Genomic DNA, 24,043 nt, shown 5'->3' with positions numbered 1-24,043 from the left:
GTGTAAATGGACAATGGGTGAAGATTAGAAAGGTTTCGTTTGTAGCAAAGACCTCATTCATGTAGAGTCTCAGTAAATAAATTCATAGAACTAGGTTGAATTACCAGCTAAAGTTTATAAACTGTGGATACCAAATTATGGTCATAAACTCTAACCTTTAAGATTTTGTTTAAACAGAATAGATAAAACATATTGGGAGAAAATATATATATTACAAGGATGTACATATTTAAACTTTTTAACATGTTTGTATCCATATATACTTTTTTTAAAAAATACCAGTCTGACAACAAAGACAGACCGAAGCCTCAACACTGTATTAGAGAAACATTTAAAGTATTAAGCTTGTAGTAATATCTTTCACTGTAATTAGAGATAAGTATTTGTGGAGAGTTTATTTATTTATGTTTAACTTTTTTTAGATGCAAGAAAGATTTTATGGCAGTCAAGAGATCAGGGTTATACAGCATATTACTTTTTAATTTCTTAGAGATAGGATCTTGCTCTGTCATCCAGGCTAGAGTAGAGTGGCACAATCACAATTCACTGTAACCTCAAGCTCCTGCATCAGCCTCCTAAGTAGCTAGGACTACAGGTGCCTGCCACCACACCCAGCTAATAACAAAATATATATATTTTTAGAGATGGGGGTTTTGCTATGTTGCCCAGGCTGGTCTTGAACTCCTGCCCTCAAGCAATCCTCCCACTCCTGCCTCCCAAAACTTTGAGATTACAAATGTGAACCACTGCACCAGGCCCTATGGAGAGTATTTTAAGTGCCTTAATGGAATGAAAAGGAAAATACCCTAAAACTGTAGGAAAGTCTGGGAAGTGTCCAAAGCTTTAGATGATCAAGGCCCTAGCCATTCTTTATTATTTGGGTGTCCATTCCAATATTACTTTGCTGATGACAGTGTTAATATTAGCCAGACGTTTCCTAAATCTTTGAAGACTAGAGCATGTACTCATTAACCTGTCATGAGACATCATCCAAAGAGTGAAAAGTTTAAAAGGACTGAAACTTTAATTCCCAAAATTTAACATTAGCCAGATTTCTCTGGCTTATAGACATCTACTCCAAACTACATCATTGAAGATCAATTACTTACCATTCATTTCTTTTTCCAATACATATTGTTAGGTAACATGGGGTACCTTAAAATGGCGCCGTACCTCAAGATGGGGCCGGTTCTGGGTTCTTCTCCCCTCCTTGACCGGGCACTGTCTGAACCCGGTTCAAAGGAGGGCCAATCAGAAAGAAGCATCTCCCGCCTTCCCTTGGGCCTGCCCCTAGCCCAATCCACATAGGCCCAAGGGATATAAAACCCAGCACACCAGCAGCCCTCTCTCTCCTCTTCCTTCTCTGCTCGATACCTCCAATAAAGATCTCTTGACCGCGACCGGTGTAGTTTGGTCTCCGCCCGGCCCCTTTCATTGGTGCCGTGACTCGGATCCGGACTCCCCACCCCCCTCGGTGGGATCCCGATCCCTTTCGGGCTCAGTCCAGACCCCGGCTGGTCTTCGCTCATTTTCCTGTTTGCCGACCTCTATGCCCAACACCGGCCTCATCTCAGTAAGTCTCCCCTTCCGGTGTCCGACACCAGTCGACCGGCTCCCGCCTTGGCTGCCCACACGGCTGCCGTAAATCCTATTTTAGACTTGGCCTCCAGGGAGCAGGGTTCCCTCCTTTTCCTCCTCACTCGCCAGGCCTGGGCCCCTTCCCCTTTCTCGCTCTGAAAATCCTGGTACCAGGTGGCCCACGGCCCTCGGCCTCCTAGAGGCCCTCAGTCCTTTCGTTTCGGTGACGACCGACTCGAAGGGTCTGACTCACAGCATGGTCATCGGCTGGTAGGGGACGCCCTGCCCAGCCCTTTGCCATATATTTCCATAAACCCCCTCTTCTCATAATGGGAGCCTCTGCATCCCTGCCGGCCGACTCTCCCTTACAATGCCTTTTAAATAACTTATCAGCCCTTGGTTTGGCTGCTGATCTCAAACCTACATGCCTCATTAAATTGTGCACTCAAAACTGGCCCACCTACCCCCTAGACAACCAAAACAGATGGCCCACTTATGGGTCCTTTGATCCCAACCTTCTCCGGGATCTCTACAACTATTGTCAGCGAACAGGAAAACGGGCAGAGCTCCCCTACGTTCATGGCATCTTTCTTCTACGGGACAAACCCAACCTCTGCCTCCCTTGCAAGCCGCAACACCTTATCGCTGCTCTCAAGCTACCAACCTCTCCTTCTGCTCCTGACCTTTATCCGGCCGACGAACCGCCCCCCCCCCCCCACACCACCACCCTCCACCTCATCTTCCAGTCGCCGCTCAACCGGTTGAAACTGGCTACCAACCCGGACCACACAAAGAACCAAACTGCTTACGCCCCGCTCTCCTGCATCTCCTAAGTCCTCTTCTCTGGCTTTTCGCCTCTCACATCTTTACACTTTCCTCTGCTGGCGGGCCCTCTTCCCAGCCCTATTCTCACTATGATAGAAAACGGCTGGGACCCTCTCTTCCACCTGTTCCACTTCGCCGTCTGGCTCCCACATCAACAAACACACCCACTTCCTATATTATACCACTAAAAACAACGCCTCCTCCCGAGCCATACATATCGACAACCCCGCTGACCCGGTCTGGGGCCAGTCAGTTACCGGAGGCATATATCCCAGCAATGCCTGGGCATATCCAACTCAAACCATAACTATTTCCCGTTCCCTCAAAGAGTCCATCTCTAACCAAACCTTTAACCAGCTTCTCCTCAGAAACTACCAGCTCCTAGCGACTTGTGAAGACACGGCAGACTCCAGAGACAGTCTCACACCCTGCTGACCTCTTAAATGGCCAACGACCGGCAACAGATACCCAGGATTGGGCAGGGGAGAGGCGGTAGGCCTGCCCTTGCACCCTAAATTAACTGCCATCTTCTTTTCTCTTCGGGCAGACCAAACTCTACCCCTAGTACCCCAGATGGCTACAGCAAGCCGATTCTACCAATTCTAAAACACCCTTCGCTCAGACAGCTGGCTCATCGCCAACCCATCCCTGCCCCTCAACTGGCTCACGGCACTGGAGGACAAGGAACATTCATGGACTTCACGTCTAATGAAGTCTTCATGTATAGCGCCAATGCACAACCCTGACAGGTCTCCCTGTGCCCCTTCCCCACAGCGCCCCTACTCAGCAGGAAGCAGCCAGAAGAACCACAACGCCTATTTTCCCCCATTTAAGAAAACAAAAAGGGAGGAACGTTAGGTAACATGGGGTAACTTAAAATGGCGCCGTACCTTAAGATGGGGCCGGCTCCGGGTTCTTCTCCCCTCCTTGACCGGGCACTGTCTGAACCCGCCAAAGGAGGGCCAATCAGAAGGAAGCATCTCCCGCCTTCCCTTGGGCCCGCCCCTTGCCCAATCCACGTAGGCCCAAGGGATATAAAACCCAGCACACCAGCAGCCCTCTCTCTCTTCTCTTCCTACTCCGCTCGATACCTCCAATAAAGAAAGCTTGACAGGCGCAGCGGCTCACGCTTGTAATCCCAGCACTTTGGGAGGCCGAGGCGGGCGGATCACGAGGTCAGGAGATCGAGACCACGATGAAACCCCCCCTCTCTAGTAAAAATACAAAAAAATAATTAGCCGGGCGTGGTGGCGGCGCCTGTAGTCTCAGCTACTCGGAAAGGCTGAGGCAGGAGAATGGCGTGAACCCGGGAGGCGGAGCTTGCAGTGAGCCGAGATCGCGCCACTGCACTCCAGCTGGGTGACAGAGCAAGACTCCGTCTCAAAAAAAAAAAAAAAAGATCTCTTGACTGTGACCGGTGTAGTTTGGTCTCTGCCCGGCCCCTTTCACATATCATCAAACATTTTTTATTATTTTTTTATTTTTAATTTTTATTTTATTTATTTTTTTAGATATAGCATCTTGCTCTGTCACCCAGGCAGGAGTGCAGTGGCACAATCATAGCTCACTGCAGCCTCAACCTGCCAGGCTCAAGCAATCTTCTTGCCTCAGCCTCCTGAGTAGCTGGGACCACAGGTGCATGCCACGACCCTCAGCTAATCTTTTGGATTTTTAGTAGAGACAAGGTCTTGCCAGGTTGCCCAGGCTGGTCTAGAATTCCTGAGCTCAAGTGATCTTCCTGCCTCAGTTTCCCACAGTGCTGGGATTACAGGTGTGAACCACTGTGCCTGGCTAAACATCCTTAAATGAATTTACTGATACCTTTTTCCTGTTTATACATATCATGTCCCCCAAAAAGTGTTATAAAAATAGCTTCGTTTTTGAAAAATCAGTAGAGAAGATTGTGACTGTGCGTTTTAGGACAGCAGGTGGAGAAAACAGAACAGCACCACTGATTTTCATTCCCATCACTTGGAAAGAAACAGGTTCATTTGCCCTGGTGCTGTGGTTAAGGCTAGTAGTTAAGGCTTTGGTTGGGTTCTCTCTTTGGCCTAACTCTGGACTGAATCTTATGCTAAGTAAAGTGCCCAGCACAGGAGGGCCTTATGATATCATTTACCTGTTGCATGGCTGTGAAGATACAGATGTCCAGTGCTGACCTCAATCTAACTTCCTTTAAGTGCAAGTCGCTGGACACTAAAAGCACATGAAAAGATATGTACTGGGTGTGCCATCGCACTTCTAAGCCTCATCCCTAGAATAGGGCTAAAACTGAATATTTTTACCTTTCTATGGGTAGCAGAAGCATTGTCTTACAAACTAAAGGAACTATATCCATAGATTCAACTGAAAGAAGGTCAACTATAATTTTTCAAAATTTTCTGATGAAAGGGAACTACATAAGATTTTTTTTTTTGAGACCGAGTCTCGCTCTGTCACCCAGCACCCAGGCTGGAGTGCAGTGGCACGATCTCGGCTCACTGCAAGCTCCATCTCTCAGGTTCACACCATTCTCCTGCCTCAGCCTCCCAAGTAGCTGGGACTACAGGCACCCACCACCATGCCCAGCTAATTTTTTGTATTTTTTTTTTTTAGTAGAGACGGGGTTTCACCGTGTTAGCCAGGATGGTCTCGATCTCCTGACCTCGTGATCTGCCTGCCTCGGCCTCCCAAAGTGCTGGGATTACAGACGTGAGCCACCGCACGTGGCCTACATAAGATTTTTAGAAGGGCTAACGTATCCCTCCTTTCAGAATTGCCTCTAAGTCAGCAATAATTATTTGGGGGTTATGAAAGGAGAATGTCTCTACTGAATTGCTTTTAACATTGGTCCAAAGTGGTGGTGATGAACGGGTTCTTTAAATAGCTTTGAGAATGCTGAGCTTTAAAAACAGTGGGTGATGTCCTCAGCATCCCAGCCAAGCTATTCACTGCAAATACTACGAACAACCGCAGAGCTACTGGCATGGATATAAATATTCATATCAATAAATTGGATACTGCTGAATCCACAAGTATAGCCAGAATAACCTGCATATTGTCACTTTGCTGGAGATACGTGATTTATTTCTTGAGAAAAGTCTTCTTTGAGAGTAACATCCTCACAAAAGTCTTATGTGCCTTTGTGTTGGAAAAGCCCATCACAGACAGATTGTGATGAGGAGTCCAGCTCTCCTGGTCCCCCATAAAAGCCAGCAGACCTCATATTAATAAAACAACCAGGCTACTCACCTGTCCTGAGATCAGAGAGACAATTCTATTAATTTATAATTTTGAGAAAGATAGTGATAAAAAGATGTACAGAAGTCATACATAATATTGACCTGGGAAATCTAAAGGTTCATTCAGTTTTGGGTCAGGACCATTTTCTCCTTCCTATTCCTATTCTCCCACCCCCATCTTAGCTTTTTATTGAGTAAACTTCTTTGCATAATCTCTGAACCCAAACACATTTTATTGTTATTCCTGGATGCTGTACTCATGGATATCTCACTTCTTTGGGAAAATGACCTAATAAATAAAAATGTGAGAGGTACAATGCCAACTTACCACAGTTTCTGAATCTCAGAACACAGATTCCATTCATAAGATGTGAAACCAACATATTGCTTCCACTGCAGCTTACGATTAGCTCTGTATTTTTAATTTTGGTTATTCAGCCCATTAGAAAACAATGTAGGCCGAGTGCAGTGGCTCATGCCTGTAATCCCAGCACTTCGGGAGGCCGAGGCAGGCAGATCACAAGGTCAGGAGATCGAGACCATCCTGGCTAACACGGTGAAACCCCGTCTCTACTAAAAATACAAAAAAAATTAGCCGGGCATGGTGGTGGGCAGCTGTAGTCCCAGCTACTCGGGAGGCTGAGGCAGGAGAATGGCGTGAACCCGGGAGGCGGAGCTTGCCATGAGCCGAGATCGCGCCACTGCACTCCAGCCTGGGCGACAGAGCGAGACTCCGTCTCAAAAAAAAAAAAAAAAAAAGAAAAGAAAACAATGTAGGAAGTTGTTATCCTTTGTACACCTTATTTCAATTTCGCTGGTACTCAGAAATATAGCCAGTCACAGGAAAGAATTAATATATTAGACATAGCATCATTGAGGTAGATACACACATACATTCACCGAAAATACTTTAATGCAGAAACAATGTGTGATGAGTATTGTTATTTTTCTTGTTCCTACAGAATTGATTTCAACAAAATTTCTCAGGTGAAACCTTCCAAGTTACATGTTTCAGCTGTTTGAAACAAGAACTAAGAAGGTAAATATAGTATTTCAAACCTCATCACAATTTATTAATACTACAGAGAGGAATACTGTGTTTAATGTCCCAGGATCTCTATGCTATTTGATGCTTCAAACCTTTTATCTTCATTATCACCATCGTCTAATGAGACAAAAGCTATGTGGAGTGGCTCCTTCTGTTATTTGAGACAGTAGTAGATCCTACTTAAAGATGCCATACATTGGCTTCTCTCAAGGAATTTTCAGCTGGTAAGAATTACCTTGATGTTCCTATTTATTTTCCATTTCTGATCTACTACTATGCAAAACTCAGAGGAAGAAGGGGCTATATGTCTTCAGCATGCGGAGATGGAGTTCAAGGAAGTGAGATGAATTAAAAAAGGAAAAGAAAATGCACTCAGATATGTAATACACTTTCTCTTCCTGTTATGAGTTCCAGAGAGCTCATGAGGGAATCTCATTGCTTGTTCAAATGCCCACTCATAGCCAAAGGCCAAAGCCCTAGTTTTCATTTCCCATCATCCAACCCTAGTAGCCATACCCAGAAGAATACAAGGTCTTGCATCCAGGAGTTATATACCACCATGGAGACCTGGCCTAGCTTCCCAGGAAACACTGGTCAGGAGGATACCATTATAGCCCAGACCAAAGTCACCCTTCAATATAAGTTGAGAGATGCACAGAGAAATAAGTGCTCAGGGCAGTATTTCTCCAGAGAGCTATTTTGGATTCCACATAAGAGTAATGGTGGCCTTGGATAAATCATTCCTCTCATTTATGTGCTGAATGGGAGAAAACAAGTCAACAACTGATGCATGCAAAAGCATTTGGAGGTGATGGATGGAGACATTATGGTGCATTTCGTCAATGGCATGCCATTAGAGAAAACCATTTCATAGAGTAAATTAAAAAACAAACCAGCTACGTGACACACTTGGAATTGCCACTGGCCATGTGGGTTTTTCTCCTTCAGGAATGAAGCTACTTGGGATTGACACTGCCATTAGCATGCAGACTCCCTTTCCTAGGCTAGCTGCCCGTGCTTGTCTGAGTTTTATGCCCCACTTCGCACGTCCCCGTATCTATGGCCACTCGTGTAACTGGAGAAACCTGTGTATTCCAGACCCTAACTTTCTTTTGTTGTTGTCTTAACTATTATTTACATCGTTTATTACCATTTACCTTCATGTGTCAATATCTTGTTTTCTTCACCTAGTTATAAAGACTCTTTCATGGTAAATACTGGGTCTTACAAATGAAGCTTACTAGCACAGCACCTGGCTTATGGTGTTCAGTAAATATTTGTTGATTTCATCTGTGATTGATTTTGCCTATTTTTCTCGCATACCAGGCTGTTATTTGCCAAATAGTGATTAATTCATTAAGAAGGTGTTTCTTCAGACCTAGATGCTGGGAATGCGGATAGAAGGCATGGTCTCTGACCTTGGGGAGCTCATATGCAGAAAAGCAACAGTCAGAATGTGGCACAGCTGGACGTATGTGTGGGAGGCTATGGCAGCACCAAAGGGGGGTGTTCTGGGTCAATGTAGGTCGGGGGATCCAGAAAAGGCTTCCAGAAAAGAGGAGTCCCTTTCAGGATTATGTAGTTGCTACCTAAACATGATAGCCCATTTGTGCAAAGGCATGTTGGTGAGCCCGTGCAAACAGGGAGCATTTGGGTTCAAGTCATTTGTAATTTCAGGATCTCCAACTGAAAAGCTCAACCTATTCCCAAAGTCATCAACTAAGGTTGGGACAGAAATGGGCTATGAAATCACAGGCCCTTTCTCCATGGCAAGCAGGCTCTGGGAGTGTTCAGATGCACCTCATAGTAACTATGGCTTCATAAAAATCAAAGCTGATTGATGGGAGGAGGCTCTCTGTATTCGTGTGTTTAGTCTACCCATGCTTTTAGTTCCACTGTGGCTGTGCTACCTAATGGAAATGCATTTCTCTCTCTCACCATTACCCAGATATAGATGCTGTAGGATATGAAAGAGCTTTTTCACCTCAAGATTTTTGTCTTGTAAGGCATCCCTAATTCAGGAAGGAAATGAGGAGGAGTCGCAAAAACCCACCACAAATGTTTTGTCAGATAGTTCAGATAGAGAGAAAGTTAAAGAACTCATTTTCTGTATGGTTTCTTACACAGTCCAGTTCAAGGAATTAGCTTTCTCTCATGAAGGGCTGTGGCCATCAGAAAATAATATACATTTTTATTTTTGCCCTCTGCCCCTGCCTTTTTTTCTTTTTTTTTTTTTCTTTAGGAAATTACAATTGACAGAATAAAAATCCTCCACCCAGGGTCCTGTCGATATCAACGTATCAATTCTGACAAATCCACTGCGAGATGGGAATGATTCCTTTTTTACAAGTGTGGAATCTGAGGCTGAGAGAAATAAAAGAGCACATCCAAGGCTACTCAGCATGTCTGATTCCAAAGTTGGAGGCTCTTACCAACACCCAACAGCTTCCAGACCTGACATACACATGTATGTCAAAACGCATGACAAAGAGCCATCATGTTCTGAGGTAGAAAAGGTAGAAACTGAGCACCCATCTCTCTTGTAGAAGGAGGAATTGGAAGCCTATCGGAATTGTTGCAGGTGGATGGGTTGAAGAAAAGGAAAATGAATCCTCATGGGAACGTTCATGGGAAACTTTCCTCAGATTCTGAGGTTTCTTTCAAATAATCTTGTTTTCTCTTCACAGATTGGCAGCTTGTCCTGTGCTACAAAATCACACTATGTCAGGCCAAAACTGATCTCTCCATCTTTGATTATTTCTGAATGTCAGGCTGAAAAATCAGTTCATGCTCAAAATGGAATGTCCAAATGCCAAAGTGGGGCATTATCTTTGAATTGCTCTGTGACCATGGTGATACCACTGATCCTCTCTGAACCTCTCCTGATCTCCAGAGGCTGACTTTATATTGGGGCACCAGGGAAGACTGGAGCTTCTCAGGGAGTTTTCTGAATCAGCGTTTTTCTCTCCAATGGAAAAGCAAAGTAAGAGGAGGAAGGTAGAGGGGACACTTAGAAAAGGGAGGGAAAAGTAGCTCTAAACTTCTGGAAAAGCCATGCTAGAAGGCCGACACATCCTGCTATTGAACGCAAGATAGGAGAAAACAAAACAAACAAACAAACACAAAAGCAAACAACAACAACAACAAAAACATTTTGTGCTAAGAACCTGATATCCAGAAGTGGTCCTGGAGCCTTCCGTGAAACCACACATTAAGACCATCCCATCCTGGAACCTTCCCCACAAGCAATTGTTCCTACCCCATACCTAGCAGTGTTTCCAAATGCCTCAGCTCATGGCCAAATCCTTAAAACAAAGTAGTTCTTAATTCACTTTTGTTTAATAATTACACAAAAAGCGTCTTAAAACTTTCAGGAAGGTGGGAATAGGGCATGAAAAGAGACTAGGAAGCAAAATAATATCTGGATGGTGACTCTGCCAAAGCTGCACATCCTTGCTGGATGAGCGTGGGGAATGGGGCATTATTCTGAGACACAGCGAGTGTTTTATCTACAATTGACAAATCCCAAATCCTCCCAGCTTCCGTTTCTCCCTACTTAAGACCTAGGTCACGGTATTTATTTACTTAAATGATGGAGATGAAGGCAGGCTTAAGGCTGGCCACCTGTCAGAATAACAGTGACCTGTTTCTAAAGGGATTTCAGCAACCTCCCAACATAAGACAAAAGGGGATTGTGTGAAAAACAGATAGAAAAGAATTCACTAATTGCACTAAAAGTGGATGGTGAGGTGGAGAGGAAAGATTGCAAGGGCAGAGAGATGCTGTGAGAAATAAGCAGATCTGTGGGTGCCCTTCTAAGCAACTTGAAAGAGGAGAAACCCCCTTCTCTTCAGAGATTAGAAGTGATTTTGCAAAGAATGATAGCCAAACTGGGAAGTTAGGCTCCCTTATCCGCCTCCCACTAATGCCCTTGGGCTTCTTCCTATCCTTATGAAGAGAGGCTTGTTATGGTTCCTAAGCAATGCAAACAAACTTTCTCAGAAACAATACCGCTGCTGCTTTTGAGGTTGGAGAGTCAACAGACAGAATCCTGCCTGAAAGCCAGGGACGGTGGCTCAGGCCAGTAATCCCAGAACTTTGGGAGTTGGAGGCAGGCGGGTCACCTGAGCTCAGGAGCTGGAGACTGTCCTGGGCAACATGGGGAAATCCTGTCTCTACAAAAAATACAAAATTAGCTGGGCACGGTGGCACGGGCCTGTAGTCGCAGCTACTCAGGAGGCTGAGGCAGGAGAATTGCTTGAGCCTGGGAGGCGGAGGTTGCAGTGAGCTGGGATTGCACCACTGCCACTCCAGACTGGGTGACAGAGTGAGACTCTGTCAAATAAATAAATAAATAAAATAAATAAATTAATTAATTAATTAATTAATTTTTTAAAAAGGGTACAGAATCCTGCCTGGGGAATCTAAAGACAAAGCATGGGTGACCTTATTTAACAAACACATGTGCACCACTTACTAGATGTCAGACAGTGATCTCCAACAATGAACTCATATGGCACTTAGAACAACTTCCTCCTCCTCATCACCCCTGTTTTACAGAGAAAGTGAGTACCCAGGCAAGGAAATCAGCACTAGTCTGAGGTGGGGCCGGTATGTGGGCAGGCACGCTGTCCCAAGGGTCTGTGTTCTTATCCACTGTGCTGTGCTGGGCCTCAGTGGAGAGGATGAGGTGCCATGTACAGCTGTCATAGAGCCACATTGCAGGGTGTTTCAGCGAGCTGCTACTTGAGGGATAGGATATATCCCCAGGCTTGTGCCAGTCTCTCTTTTTTTTTTTTTTTTTTGACAGAGTTTTGCTCGTCGCCCAGGCTGGAGTGCAATGGCACTCCCTCGGCGCTCACTGCAACCTCTGCCTCCTGGGTTCAAGTGATTCTCCTACCTCAGCCTCACGAGTAGCTGGGATTACAGGCACGTGCCACCATGCCCAGCTAATTTTTGTATTTTTAGTAGAGACGGGGTTTCACTATGTTGGCCAGGATGGTCTCAATCTCTTGACCTTGTGATCCGCCGGCCTCGGCCTCCCAAAGTGCTGGGATTACAGGTGTGAGCCACCGTGCCCGGCCACCAGTCTTGTATCAGCTCTCAGAGGGCATCAACTTATCCAGTCCAGGCAAAGAATGATTAAAAGGGCATGGGCTATGGACAGATCTGCTTTTGAGCCTTCCATTTTTCCTAGGGAAAGTTATTTAATTTTGGTACATCTTACTTTCCTATCTGTAAAGCAAGGCTTATATGACCTTACCTAGGATTCTGTGAAGATTAGAAACAAAATACACAACCTGTTCAACAGAGTGCCTGGTGATGATGGAAGGATAGGAAGTGCCCAATTTGTAAGAGCTGTTTTGAATATTTTGTTGTTGTAAGGCCCAGTGTAGAAAGCTCTGGGCATCTGGACAGTGTTTACAAATCCCTCAGAGGCAGTTCGTGCATATGAAATGGTGGACTGGCTGAAGAAAGCTCTATCCACAAACGAGTCTGCCATCTAGATTTAGTACACTGGGTAGCTTCCTGCCTCCACAAAATGGAAAGCAATTTTAGTAAGTGCTTAGCTCAATTAGTTTGTGTCCAGACGTACTCTCAAGGGCTGTGCATACATACTTGTGATCATGATTACCCACCTATCTCTAGGAGGCTTGTTTTTCCAGAAGCCAGAGGCCTGAGTCTCTGGCTTCTGGTATACTAACCAGGTGAAATTTCCATTCAGTAGTGTACCTCTCACTCCAACCCCCTAGGATGGGGCTTGAAGTGAACACCCTCTTCTACTGATGTAGAAGGTCAAAAAAGGGTCGTCCACTTGTCATAGTACCTCTTTCGGTCCACGTTAGCTGCAATGGTCATGAGCTCCCTCTGGGAAGCCCATGGGAAGCTCAAGCATCTGCTCTGCAAGCTTGGACCCAAATGTCCAACACAGCCTGTGGTGACATCCAAGATACTTAATAACTATTAACAACTACAACAGACCAAGATGGTTACATGTGAATCTGAGCAGGAATTCTGGCTTAGAACATTCTCTCAATTCTGCTGGTACTGAAATCAAGAACGCCTTTCAGAAATTGCACCAAAGGATCCACAATGGGCAGGAAGGAAGGAACATATATCCAGAATACAATCCAATGAGCCCTGACACATAAGATTTGGGGGTGCATTGCAGATCCAAGATTATGCTGTTTTGTTTCAGTGGTTCTTCTGGGTGATGTCTTTTTTATTTTCTCTGGTTTTGACCACCCTTCTGCCTATCCCCTCTTGGTTGCCACAGCATTTTGTGGATGGGCATCACTAAAAATCCAGTGAGGAGGAGATGGTGACTGCTCTTGGGGAAAATGAGAATGTGCAGTGATTACTCTGTCATCAACTGTTTCCCCAAACTCACTATCACAAACTTGCCCAAAATACATCCACAGCCTTAACTGCAGTCTCTCTGTTCCTGTAGAAATTACAACAGCCAAAGATGAAACCTAAGGCAAGACAGATGACAGCATGATGGAAGGAAAGAGTACACTGAGTGCCTTATCGATCTATCTGCCAGCCTGTGAATGGTGGGTAATAAAAATTTATTGAAAATTAGGGGAAAAAAATCACTTATTCTAATTCTTCTGAAAGGCATTACTGATGTTGCATACGAATAAATCCCTCCTTCCCCGGGACGAAACTACCATCCTCCACCAGCGAACCCTCTAAACAGCACGAATTTAAAAATCTTGCAATTTTATTTGCATATAAAGGCCGCTAGATATAGAATATCACAATAAATTTAAAGAAACAACTGCTTTCCTAAATTTCATTAACAAGGTAACATAAAATAGAATAAAGCTCAACAGCATTTACAATGGGAAAACAGAAATGACTATTAGCGACAATATGTTGTGCTAGCGAAGATTGCATCGACACACAGTGCAAAATGGGAGAGGGGAGAGGAAGTAAGAAGACAATTCGGGGTATTTAAATAGAAAGGACAACTAAGCCTTATTTTAGTTAGCTTCCATTGCATCCATTTAAGTCTATACACGCCTGTAACTGTACCTAGATTTAACTCAAGCTCTTTAAGACCTTGAGCTCTGAGAATATGTGTCAGTTCCTTCCGACTTCTGATGTGCTGCTATACAGCATCCCTTTGCAGTTGTACTGTCCTTGACAATATTAAACTCCTAACGTAGTCATAATACACAAAAAATACTTATATATATAAACCCATATTGAAAAGGAGTCTGCATGTTCATTTTTTTAACCGTATGAAATACCTGCTCTTGACAGATTCCATTTCTGTATTTTTAAAGCTAAAATAATTTAAAAGAAACAAACAAACAATGAGACCTTGTATAACCACAATAGGAATCTCACTAGCTAAACCATCCTTTAAATGACAGCCATTTTCTTCTCAATGCAGCTTTCTTTATAGTGAGAGTATGAAAAGAAGTCTTTTCCATGCCTACTTCTGCTGAGAAGATTGCTATAAATTGGGACCACATCTGCAAAGCAGAAGCATTACCAAGAAAACAACAACAACAAAACATTGAAAATTAAAATATTTCAAACAATACTCTTAAACAGTTGTGCAAATCTGTGTTGGTTTTTAAAACACTGCCTGTTTCTTATTTTTTTTTCTTTCAGCTTAAAGCATATTAAAATAAGACTTTTATCATTTTTTAAAAGAAAGCTTGGCTGTCCTTTGGTGAACACTAACAATTTACAATGGCATGGCCTTCGAGAAAACAGAAGTCATTTTACAAATTCACAATGTTCCTCTGATTTCAAATGGATGCCCCATTTAAAATAAAATAAAATAAGAAGCACAACCTCTAGCATCATTTGTGTTCCAACAATTTACAAAAAGAACTCACAGGGTTTGTAAATAAGTAAGAGAATGTAAGTTTATAATTAGAAAAATGGCAGTTTATAGACCTTCCCTCACATTCCAATGGGGCATTCAGAGCTTCAGGAACCCTGTGGGTTTGGAAGGTCAAATATAATTGGAGGGTTGGTCGGTTGAAAGCTGACTGTACACGTCGAGGCATTGATGTACGTTGTGTAACCATCGGTCATGATGCCATAACCTGTGGGGAGAGAGTGTCACATTTACTGTAATATATACAAATGAGAGTGATGGAATGTAGGGCTGTCAGGCAAGGAAAACAAAAAATTTTTGTCATTGGGCAGTGAGATGAAATTCAGTTGAGCCTCCTCAGATATAATGACTTTCAGAAGCTACTGCCCAATTTTACTCTATTTTCTTTAAACGGGAGAATCTTCTCCTTCAACTAAGAGCAATTTTTTTTTTCTTTATTTAAATGCTAAACTTGTTGAAGAAGGGCTGTGGTTTCTTTACTAGGGAGAATAAAGAAAAACTTTTTTCCTCCTTTTAAAATAGGATTTTCATTTCAAAGCCTTGTGTTAACTATTGAGTTCTAGGGAATGAAATGAGTAATATAAGGATTACTCCTCAGGGGCAAACACAACTAAATTCCAAGTGGGATATGGGGCAGGTGAGGGGGGAAAGGATACTGCATTGAGAGTTAAGAAATGTAGACACTCAATTTACTTATTTATGAAATAATCTCTTAACTGCCTTTATGAAAGTTAACCATACATGATTTTTGAATTGTGTGGCTTTAATACTAAGTTCCATTGCATTCAAAAGTGTCAACTAATCACATGTCGAAGTGATATGTAGAAACATCACCGTAGGTCACTGTTTCCTAAGCTTACCTGGATACGAGATCAAGCAAAAACATTTCCCCTATGCAATATAAGCCTTTTGTGATTTATTGGGAGAAAGCTGTTTCCCTAGGTCTTTGGTATATATGTTCCTTTGATAATTTTTAATATGATAAAATGTTTAGCATGTTTGCAAGTTTGCACATTTCCCTGAATACCTTATATTTGCCTTATAGCCCCTTCAACTAAGATTCTATGTTGGTGTCAGGCTCTTATGGTGTATAAAAACATAGCTGTGAAAAAAATAAAATTACCAAGATATATAGAAGTAACTGAAAAGGCTTTTTTCTACATTTGCTAAAATTTCTCCAAGTAAAGCCTGTGGAGAACTTAATGAGGGTCAATGGAAAAATCTCTTAAGAAAAGAAAAGAGGCATTTAAAATCTGTGCTGTTTAGTTCTGGGGTCATAAAGTCTTGTTATCTCTCTCCATCAAGAGGTTGGTATTTGCCCTCTTCCTGCCCTCTTCAGCTGTCTTAAGTGAATAAAAGTGAGACAAGTTTATTTGAATATGATCTCCTCCCTTTTAGGCAAGTTTATTATTTTGGGGCTTCAATGGAATTCCCCAATTGTCTGGCTAGTTTAAAGGTAATTAATGATTTTTTTTAAAGATAAAATGCAAACTCACAGGCATGCTGTATGAATTCAGACCTGTTTTCAGAATAACAGTCCCCCAGAAATGTTGCTTAGTTTAGATATGAGGTCCCACCTCCCTAGTGTCCCCTCCAGGCACTCCCCCATCACTGATGTTCCCTCCATCATACCTTAGGGCAGTACCCTCCTTTTCAGGGAGCACAGCTCGAAGCCAGGGCAGGCTGATATCCACTCTCCGGGAGCTGCACCCTGCTTTCCACCCATTCAGCTGGTGCCTGCCCTTGGAGCAAGCTGAATTTTCTCTGGCCTCAGTAGGGTGATTTTCAATATGCTCTTTATTACCCGCCTAACTAGGAAGCCATTGGATTTGTGGGCTTTGAAAAAGCTAACTTTGTTTTTTGCTTCCTCAGGCACACAGCCTTAAACACCTCAACTTGACTGCATATTCATAAATAACTCCAGAGAGCTGCCATAAGCAGGAGCTAGAGAGAATATAGCGGCTGGCCACATAAACACGGCCATTGCACACAAGCGTGTGTAACTGGGAAAGTCTGCTAGGGACAGAAATCCTTAGGCTTGCTGAAAGAGGGCTTTGTGTCTGTCTCAAAGCCCAGTTACCCATGATTTGAAAAAAGCAGTTCGGAGAAAACCCAGATCCCTTGAAGATTCCTGTGAGGCTTTCAGTTCTGTGAACTTGACTCAGCTTACCTTGAAAGGCAGAAAAATGGCAACTGGACTAGTACCTATTTAAGAGAGATTTAATTATTCTGCTTAACCTCAGCCTGAGCTAATAGCTCCGATGATTTCTGAGAAGTCTGAAATAGTTTTCTGAGGTTAGTAAGGAAAAGTCTACCTGCAAATGTGCAGGTTCCTGCCACTTCCGTTACGTATCTTTCATTGCATGTCCCAAGCTATTTTTCAGAGAATGCCTTGTCTTCCTGGGTCTTTGTGTTAATTCCATATGAAACACAATATTTACAGGTAGGAGGGGACTATAGAGGCTTAAAATAGCTTCTAATATCCAGACCATTTCTTCTAACTCTCTTAAGGAGAAAATGACTCCTTGTGTACCTTGGGGTTGCTCTAAAGCAGTGGTTATCAAACATTCCTCATTAAAGCCCTGAGATTCCAGAAGCTGCCAGGGGGAGTGCTGGGTTTGCGGTAAAGTAGACCAGACGTGCTTCCTACTTTCCACTCTGTTTACAAGAGAGAAGGTCCATATAAATTATTTATCAGCTTTATATGCAGATGTTTCTCATAAGACTTCATCTTATAAAAGGGTCCCGCTGCTAAAAAGTTTGAAAACAACTACTCCACTTATTCCTAGTTGTAGACTGAGATCGTGGACCGGGACACAAAATGTTTTGAATTCTTTTCTTTTCTGCTGTTCTTACCTTCATGGATTCCACCAAACACATGGAGCTTGGGCCGGACTCGCCTCTGAACCGTGTTTAACAGCTCCACACAGCCCACTCTTTGAAGCTCCTTTGGAACCCAGTCTCGAAAACCTAAGGGCAAAATGCAATCAATACACTTAATTTTCTTTCTTCAGGTAAGGTTTCATTTAGACTTTCAGGAAGCCATAACTCACAGAAGGTTTATTACATTATCTGTAATCCTAGCCTCTCCATTAAAGCTCACAATGGCTTTTAAGAAACTTTTCACTCGTCACTTTGTCTTCTTTAGGTTCTTGAAATTTTTTTTTGGTTTCCATTTTTTTTTCTTCCTGTTAATTAACTTTTTCTTTTTTCTGTAAGAGATTTGATTTATTCAGCCATGGGTTTCAAATCTTCTTCATGAGCTCAATGACATTTATTCCCGGCAGTCCCATAATATCTCTTTCTCCCTCAATTCAGTTACTTTCTCTTTTTTATTATATCTTTCTTATAGCAGTTTACTTCTAAGATGATTCAAAGAAGAAGGACTGGGAGGGGCTGCCTGTAAACTGGTCACAAGATACCCGGCTCTCTTTAGATACACTAAGTCTTACCCCTTGTGGTTCCGGATGACCAAAGCTTTGGAAAGCTAGGTAGCTCCTGTGGTCCTGTCCTCTCCAGCGACAGGCAAAAATGTGACCTCACGGTGGCATCCAGCAAGCTGGGGCTAATTGACTACTTTTAAAGTAAAAGCCACTTAGTTCTACACTTAATGCAGAAAATCCATAAAAATTGACATCAATTATAGCAAAAGTCAGCTATCTGGATGATTATGGCCTGGAATGGAATCCATACGCCTCAGCAGGATAGGGCATAAAGAAGGCAGGTAGGATGAAAGGCTAAATCGTAATCTCTGGAAACCCATTCCACAGTGCCATTAGGTTACTTCTATTATTTAGAAATAACTGGGCAGTAAGGAACAGCTTTCTGCTTTGTCGGGCCAAACTGCAGACATGAATGTTTAGTGTCTCTGTAAAGACACATTCGCTGGGGTTTAAGGAGTGACCAGAGAGTCTGAGAATAGATGAAAGTGGGGTCCCTAGCAAATATATATCCAGCGTTTTCAAAACTTTTTTAATGGTGGGACAGAATCCTTAAGCTACATTGATTGGCATATTATCTCATGCATGTGTTTTTCCTGAAGGGGGAAAATATTCCATTTCATATGCAAACATCTGAGAAAGCATCTTGCTTATACCATAACAGTGAAATCTCACGGCACTGTGGCACCCCTCACCAGCAGGAAGAAATTCAAGACCAGTCTCTCCACTCCCCTCTCTAATGTCGCGTTTTCACAAGAATCCCAATAGTTGTATTAACCAAGGTTTAACAATACCTTATGAAGACTTTGCCTGACCTTTTATTTGGGAACTCATCGATGTAGCTGTCACTCTGCTCTACTCACAGCCACTCTGTCATTTACTCCACCTTTACCATAAAGAGAGGGATGCTAGCTTCCCTATTAAGAGTTCCTGGGATGTCTGAAATCCTTGGAGTCTACAATTCAGACTTACTCTTATTGCCATTTGCTTTTATACCAAAATCAATGACTTGATAAGTTTGTTCTGTTCAAAGTTATATTCCAAATAATACTCGAGTCATGTAAATGTTTCTCTGCTGAAGATGTCCAAGTCCCTTGAAATAAATATCCAAAGAGAAATCATGCCTGCACCCAATTAGGCTGCTCAGGCAAAAGGATGAAGGTAGCTGAAATGACAACTCTGTAGGATGCTCTCACTGGGTAACTCATGCTGCTCACAATATTTAGCTAGCAATTTAATGATGTAGCTACTCTAATGGTTGTAAAATAGGGAACTTAATTAATTATGACTTGATAAAGGTTGTTGACAAGTGTAATATTTTACAACATGGGTTGAGGTGGTCTGGAGATGATGAAAAAGCATGGGAATGGTGATTCTGAAGTGTTAAAAAAAGTCAGGAACTGCTGATCCTGTGCAAATCTATATAATTCCCATGTCTGCAACAGAGCTGGCTCTTCTTTTCTTGCTTCCCCCATCACTAAAATGTGCCACTATGGCCTCCGCCATGGTGCTCACTTCCACTGTTTCTTTGTGAAACATGGGCCACTTCCCTTGTAAGAGAAGGAGAGCAGCACCAAGTGCCTTGGAGGAGAAAATATCTACAAAAATTAAACTTGCATTAGGAAATGAATGTTACTTTTTTTTCTTTTTATTTTTAGGGATGGCAGAGGAGGAGAGTAACATGGATAAAAACCCCCAACCACAGGAAAATTTGTGGAAATTATTTATATTTGTATAAAGTGTTTTTCCCCTCTCTCCAAACCAAGATGATTAAGAAACTCTTTTAGCACTGTACATGGAAAAATGTGTTAAAAGGGTAGATTTCATGTTATATGTGTGTATGTGTGTGTGTGTGTTTAGCCACAATTTTAAAAAGAAAGAAAAAATCGAACAGTCTTCTGTTAAAAGTGGAACATCTGAATTTCTTGAGCACACCTTAGTTGTTTAGAAAGGGTCCTGGCATAATGAGTACTGAGTAGATGTGGGATCAGGGCGGTAGTCCTTGTTGAAGAATGTTCTGTAGCCAAACCAACAGATAACAAGTTCATGAAAAATTAGAAGAAGATAAGTCAAATGATCATTCTCTGGCCCATAATGTGGCTCACCAGTGGGTAGGCTTTGAAGCACACAGACAATATAAATCTGGATGCAGCCTCCATGTGCCTGTAGGATAAGTATCCTTAAGTAACTTTCAGTGTAAGTTCTTACTGAAACACCTCAGCTTAAAAAAAATGATTCTTTTCTAAAATTATCAGCTCAAATGTTAAACTTTAAAGGTCTTCCAGTTCCAGCATTATATGGGAAGGGAAAATGAGCTCCTTTGAATAAAAATTTCCATTATTTCATTGCCGTTCAAAAGCCCTGTGATTGGGAGGTCCATATCTTCCTTCCTTTCTCCACCCCACCCCCTTACTCCAAAGTGAATACAGTTCTTAAAATAAATTATCAAGCTCAAAAGACTGTGGCGCACCATACTCATTTGATTTTTCCCTGACTTGACTAAATCAAAAAATTTAATTTCAAGAACACCTGTAAGCCCAGCAGAACTGCTGAGTTTAATTATCATACTGAGTTTCTTTAAAGACATTGACTTTTCTTTCCGTATTCACTTTTTTTTTTTTCGGAGGAAAATGATTATGTCCCTGAAGCATTATTCATTATGCCTGGAAAAAAAGGCATCTGGATGACAAAGGACAACCTTTGCTTCACTTACCTAGAGGAGGTCCATGTGTCATGAGTATGTCAATGCCCTCAGGGATGAGGTTCCACTTGTCCAGCAGAGACTGACCTCTGGGTAGGTTAAAGCCCCATCCATTAAACCACGGGGTCCTTTGGGGGAGATAATGCACATGGTATCAGGCCAGCAGAGCCACGGCTCCGCTCTGCAATATTTCTCTCTCGCACATTCCCCCACGGTTTGCATTGCTCTCTTTTCTCTTTTTGATGGTTGGCCCTGGCAGCAGGATGCTTTTTTGTTGACTGCTTCAAAACCAATCCATTTGAAAGCAAGCGTGGAGCCTACGAATTGTTCCACTAGAAAGGGGCACAGGAGCCTTTACAGTGGAGACTTTCCCAGCAGGCCTCTATCAAAATCTTGACAATGCTTTGTCTTCCCCCAAATCTCAGTGCTTCCTAAGATACCCAGCCCCGATCCAAAGCATTTCCACCCTTCCTGTAGTGCCTCACAGCTAAGAAATTCTGCAGTACTCCTTCTCCCTCGCAATCACTGTGGAGGGAGGAGTGAGGAGGGAGGAGAAAATCTTTCTACTTTTCCAGAAAGATTCTCACTAAAGTCCTTGGAGAAAATGATGAGGGCTCTGACACAGACACCTCTGTCCATTAAGATTTGAATACCCTGGAGTGAGATTTCTGAAAAAATATGGGGGGTCTGAAAAGTGAGAAGGAACACAGTAAACAGAAAGTAAATGTAGAACTTTTCTTCTGCCACCAAAGGGAAGATTTGGGGACATCCCTGGTCACTCTGGAATCCACTTTCCTGACAATGAACATGAGCCTTTTTCCATCCCAGGAAATTGGTTTGAGATTGATGTTCCATGTAGAAGGGAATGAGTCTTTGTCCATCCATTGAGCATTTCTGATTGGTGCTGAAAATGTCTCTACCATTTAAAATACAGGTAATGGGAGACTGATCAATTTCTCTCTGCAAATACTACAGGCTAAATCACATTAGAACTAAGTAGTTCCCAGTGTTATCCTATTCCCAAACATCTAGATCTTATCAGTATTCTTTAAAACTGTTCTATTTTGTTCTGTGGGTAAATTCTAATTTGCTAAGGCATACATGTAACAAACAAGTTGGTCAATTTTCTGGCCAAGCCCAATTTACCCTTTCAGTTTAACCTGCCTCTTCCATGCCAAATGAAAGAGGTAAACCTGTGTATAAAGTGACCCTAACCTTGTCAATCACAGCTAATCAAATGGAGTGCACACTTATTTAAAGCCAGTCACTGGCCAGACTATTCAGATTCTTTCAAGAATCTGAACTTAGAAACATTGACACAACTTTCATTTGGTGGTGGACATGTATAGTCAAGACCAGAGGGAGAAGAATGGTCATTGAAAGCCATGCAAAAATCTGTGGTATATGTGCAAACCTCAGTTCACACTGATATGGTGGAGAAAGTTCCAGAGAGAAGAGACTGTGTAGCCCTAGCCAGAAAAGGAGAAACCAGGAAAGTATCGGACTTGCTTCCTAACCACTTTCCAAGTCCTTAAGCCATGCCCGGGGTGCTTGCTTATAATAGAAATAAGAATGTGAGAAGAATAATTATATTGTTTTATTTAATGCCTTTTCTGTGTCAAGGTACCATTCTAAGCACTTTATTTGTATTAACTCATTTAAGCCTCTCAGCAGACTCATGAGGTGGGCACTATTATCATCTCTACTTTACAGTAAGGAAACTGAGGCACAGAGAGGTTAGGTAAACACAATCAATAACTCGGATATAAACCCAGGCAGTCAGTCTGGTTCCAAAAACAATGTTTACCACCATGCAATTCCTCTTCTTATATACTATCTGAATTAATTTACTCCTTGCTCTGGGTGAGACTCTTCTGTACTCTTTCAAGTTTGGGTATCTTGTTGCTTGAAGCCTAATGAGCTCTGAACTGGAATAATATATCAATTTCATGATTCTGAAATCCAGTAATAACATAGTGGAGTGGACACCTATTGCTTTTGTCTGTTCAGATCTTTCCTCCGTCTTTTGGTGACAACATCTGAGTTTCGTTTGGAGAACCACTCCCTTTCCCATTCAGTACATGTGCTTCTGGTAAGACTGATTCCATCCCTGCTCTAGAATGAGTCTTAGGGATGTACACATGACCCAAGTTGTGTCAATAAGAGTCACCCTCAGGCTTTGGCTGGTGCTATCTGAGAAAAGGTCATGGTTTTTTTCTCTGGGATCCTGAATCTTAAGACTTATATGAGCGTGGAATTGCCAGGGAACTATTTTATCTGTCCTATAGATAGCCCTTGCTTGAGAAACCACCACAAAGAAACCCAAGACAAAAAAGAGAGGGTTCTAATGATGTTCAACATGTGGATCCAGCTGTACCTGAAGCCAACTGAACTTTTCCTTCTAAGAGCCAATAAAATCTTGTTCTTTTTATTAACTTTAGTTAGATCCTGTTTCTTGAAACTTAAAGAGTCCTAATATATACAATTATTGTAGGTACCTGGGGTAAGCAATAATGTCTCCTCCACTCCAAGATGTCTACATCCTAATACCTGGAACCTGTGAATGTTACTGTACATGGCAAGGGGAAATTAAGGTCACTGATGCAATTCAGATGACCTGAAAACAGTAAGATTATCTTGGATTATCTAGGTCGGCCCAGTGTAACCCCAAGGGTCCCTAAAAGTGGAAGAGGGAGATGGAAAAGAAGATCAGAGTGATGCAATGTGAGAAGGACTCAACCTGCTATTGATGGCTTTGAACACAGAAGAAGGAGACTAGGAGGCAACAAATGTGGGCAACCTGTAGAAGCTGGAAAAGTTATGAAAAACCCAGATCTTCCTATAGAGCCTTCAAAAAAAAAAATGCAGCCCTGCTGACACCTGGATTTTAGTCCAGTGAGACCCATGTCAGACTTCTGACCAACGTACTTGTAAGATAAATATGTGTTGTTAGAAGCTACTAAAGTTGCTGTGACTTGATAGAGCAGAAATAGAAAATTGATACAGTACCTACAATGTCTTAGCTGCCTATAAAATGCAGGGACTGGGAGTGGCCCTGGGCCTCAGCTGACATATGGCACATGGTCAGTCAACACAGCCACACTGCCTTGCTCAGCTAGATGCAGTGCTTTTAGAGAGGAGAAGGTAGTGCTCTCTTTCCTACCTCAATTTGCTTGGGAGGCACCTGGCATTGGAGGCCTGGGGATAATGCCAGGTAGACCCTTTTAGAGTTCAATGAATCGGTCTTTCTCACTCTTGTCCTTTAAGATTCCTCACCTTCAGGTTCTTAAACATTTTTATTAGACTCTAAAATACAGCTTTTCTCATTTGGGATGCCCATCCTTCCCCTTCATTTTACAGTGACCC

General features: G+C 42.5%; 1 protein-coding gene across 3 annotated transcripts in view; it reads right to left on the bottom strand.

The window, feature by feature from the left end:
• Positions 1-24,043, bottom strand: part of MPPED2 (metallophosphoesterase domain containing 2) — a 201,693-nt gene that overhangs the window by 10,981 nt on the left and 166,669 nt on the right. For 2 of the 3 annotated variants that reach the window (XM_032166360.2, XM_032166361.2), the window contains exons 5-7: positions 20,690-20,805; positions 17,393-17,506; positions 13,382-14,744 (exon numbers count right to left, since the gene is read on the bottom strand). In XM_032166360.2, coding sequence (XP_032022251.1) covers positions 14,626-14,744; positions 17,393-17,506; positions 20,690-20,805 — 349 coding nt within the window. In that variant the 3' untranslated portion in view covers positions 13,382-14,625. Of the gene's footprint in view, positions 1-13,381; positions 14,745-17,392; positions 17,507-20,689; positions 20,806-24,043 lie in introns of those variants that run through there. The other variant, XM_032166362.3, reaches the window with a different exon arrangement.

This window comes from Hylobates moloch, unplaced genomic scaffold, assembly GCF_009828535.3.
Source record: "Hylobates moloch isolate HMO894 unplaced genomic scaffold, HMol_V3 SCAFFOLD_11, whole genome shotgun sequence".
Lineage (NCBI taxonomy): Eukaryota > Metazoa > Chordata > Mammalia > Primates > Hylobatidae > Hylobates > Hylobates moloch.
Note: the sequence above shows the minus strand (reverse complement) of the source record. Positions and strands in the feature narration are given on the sequence as shown.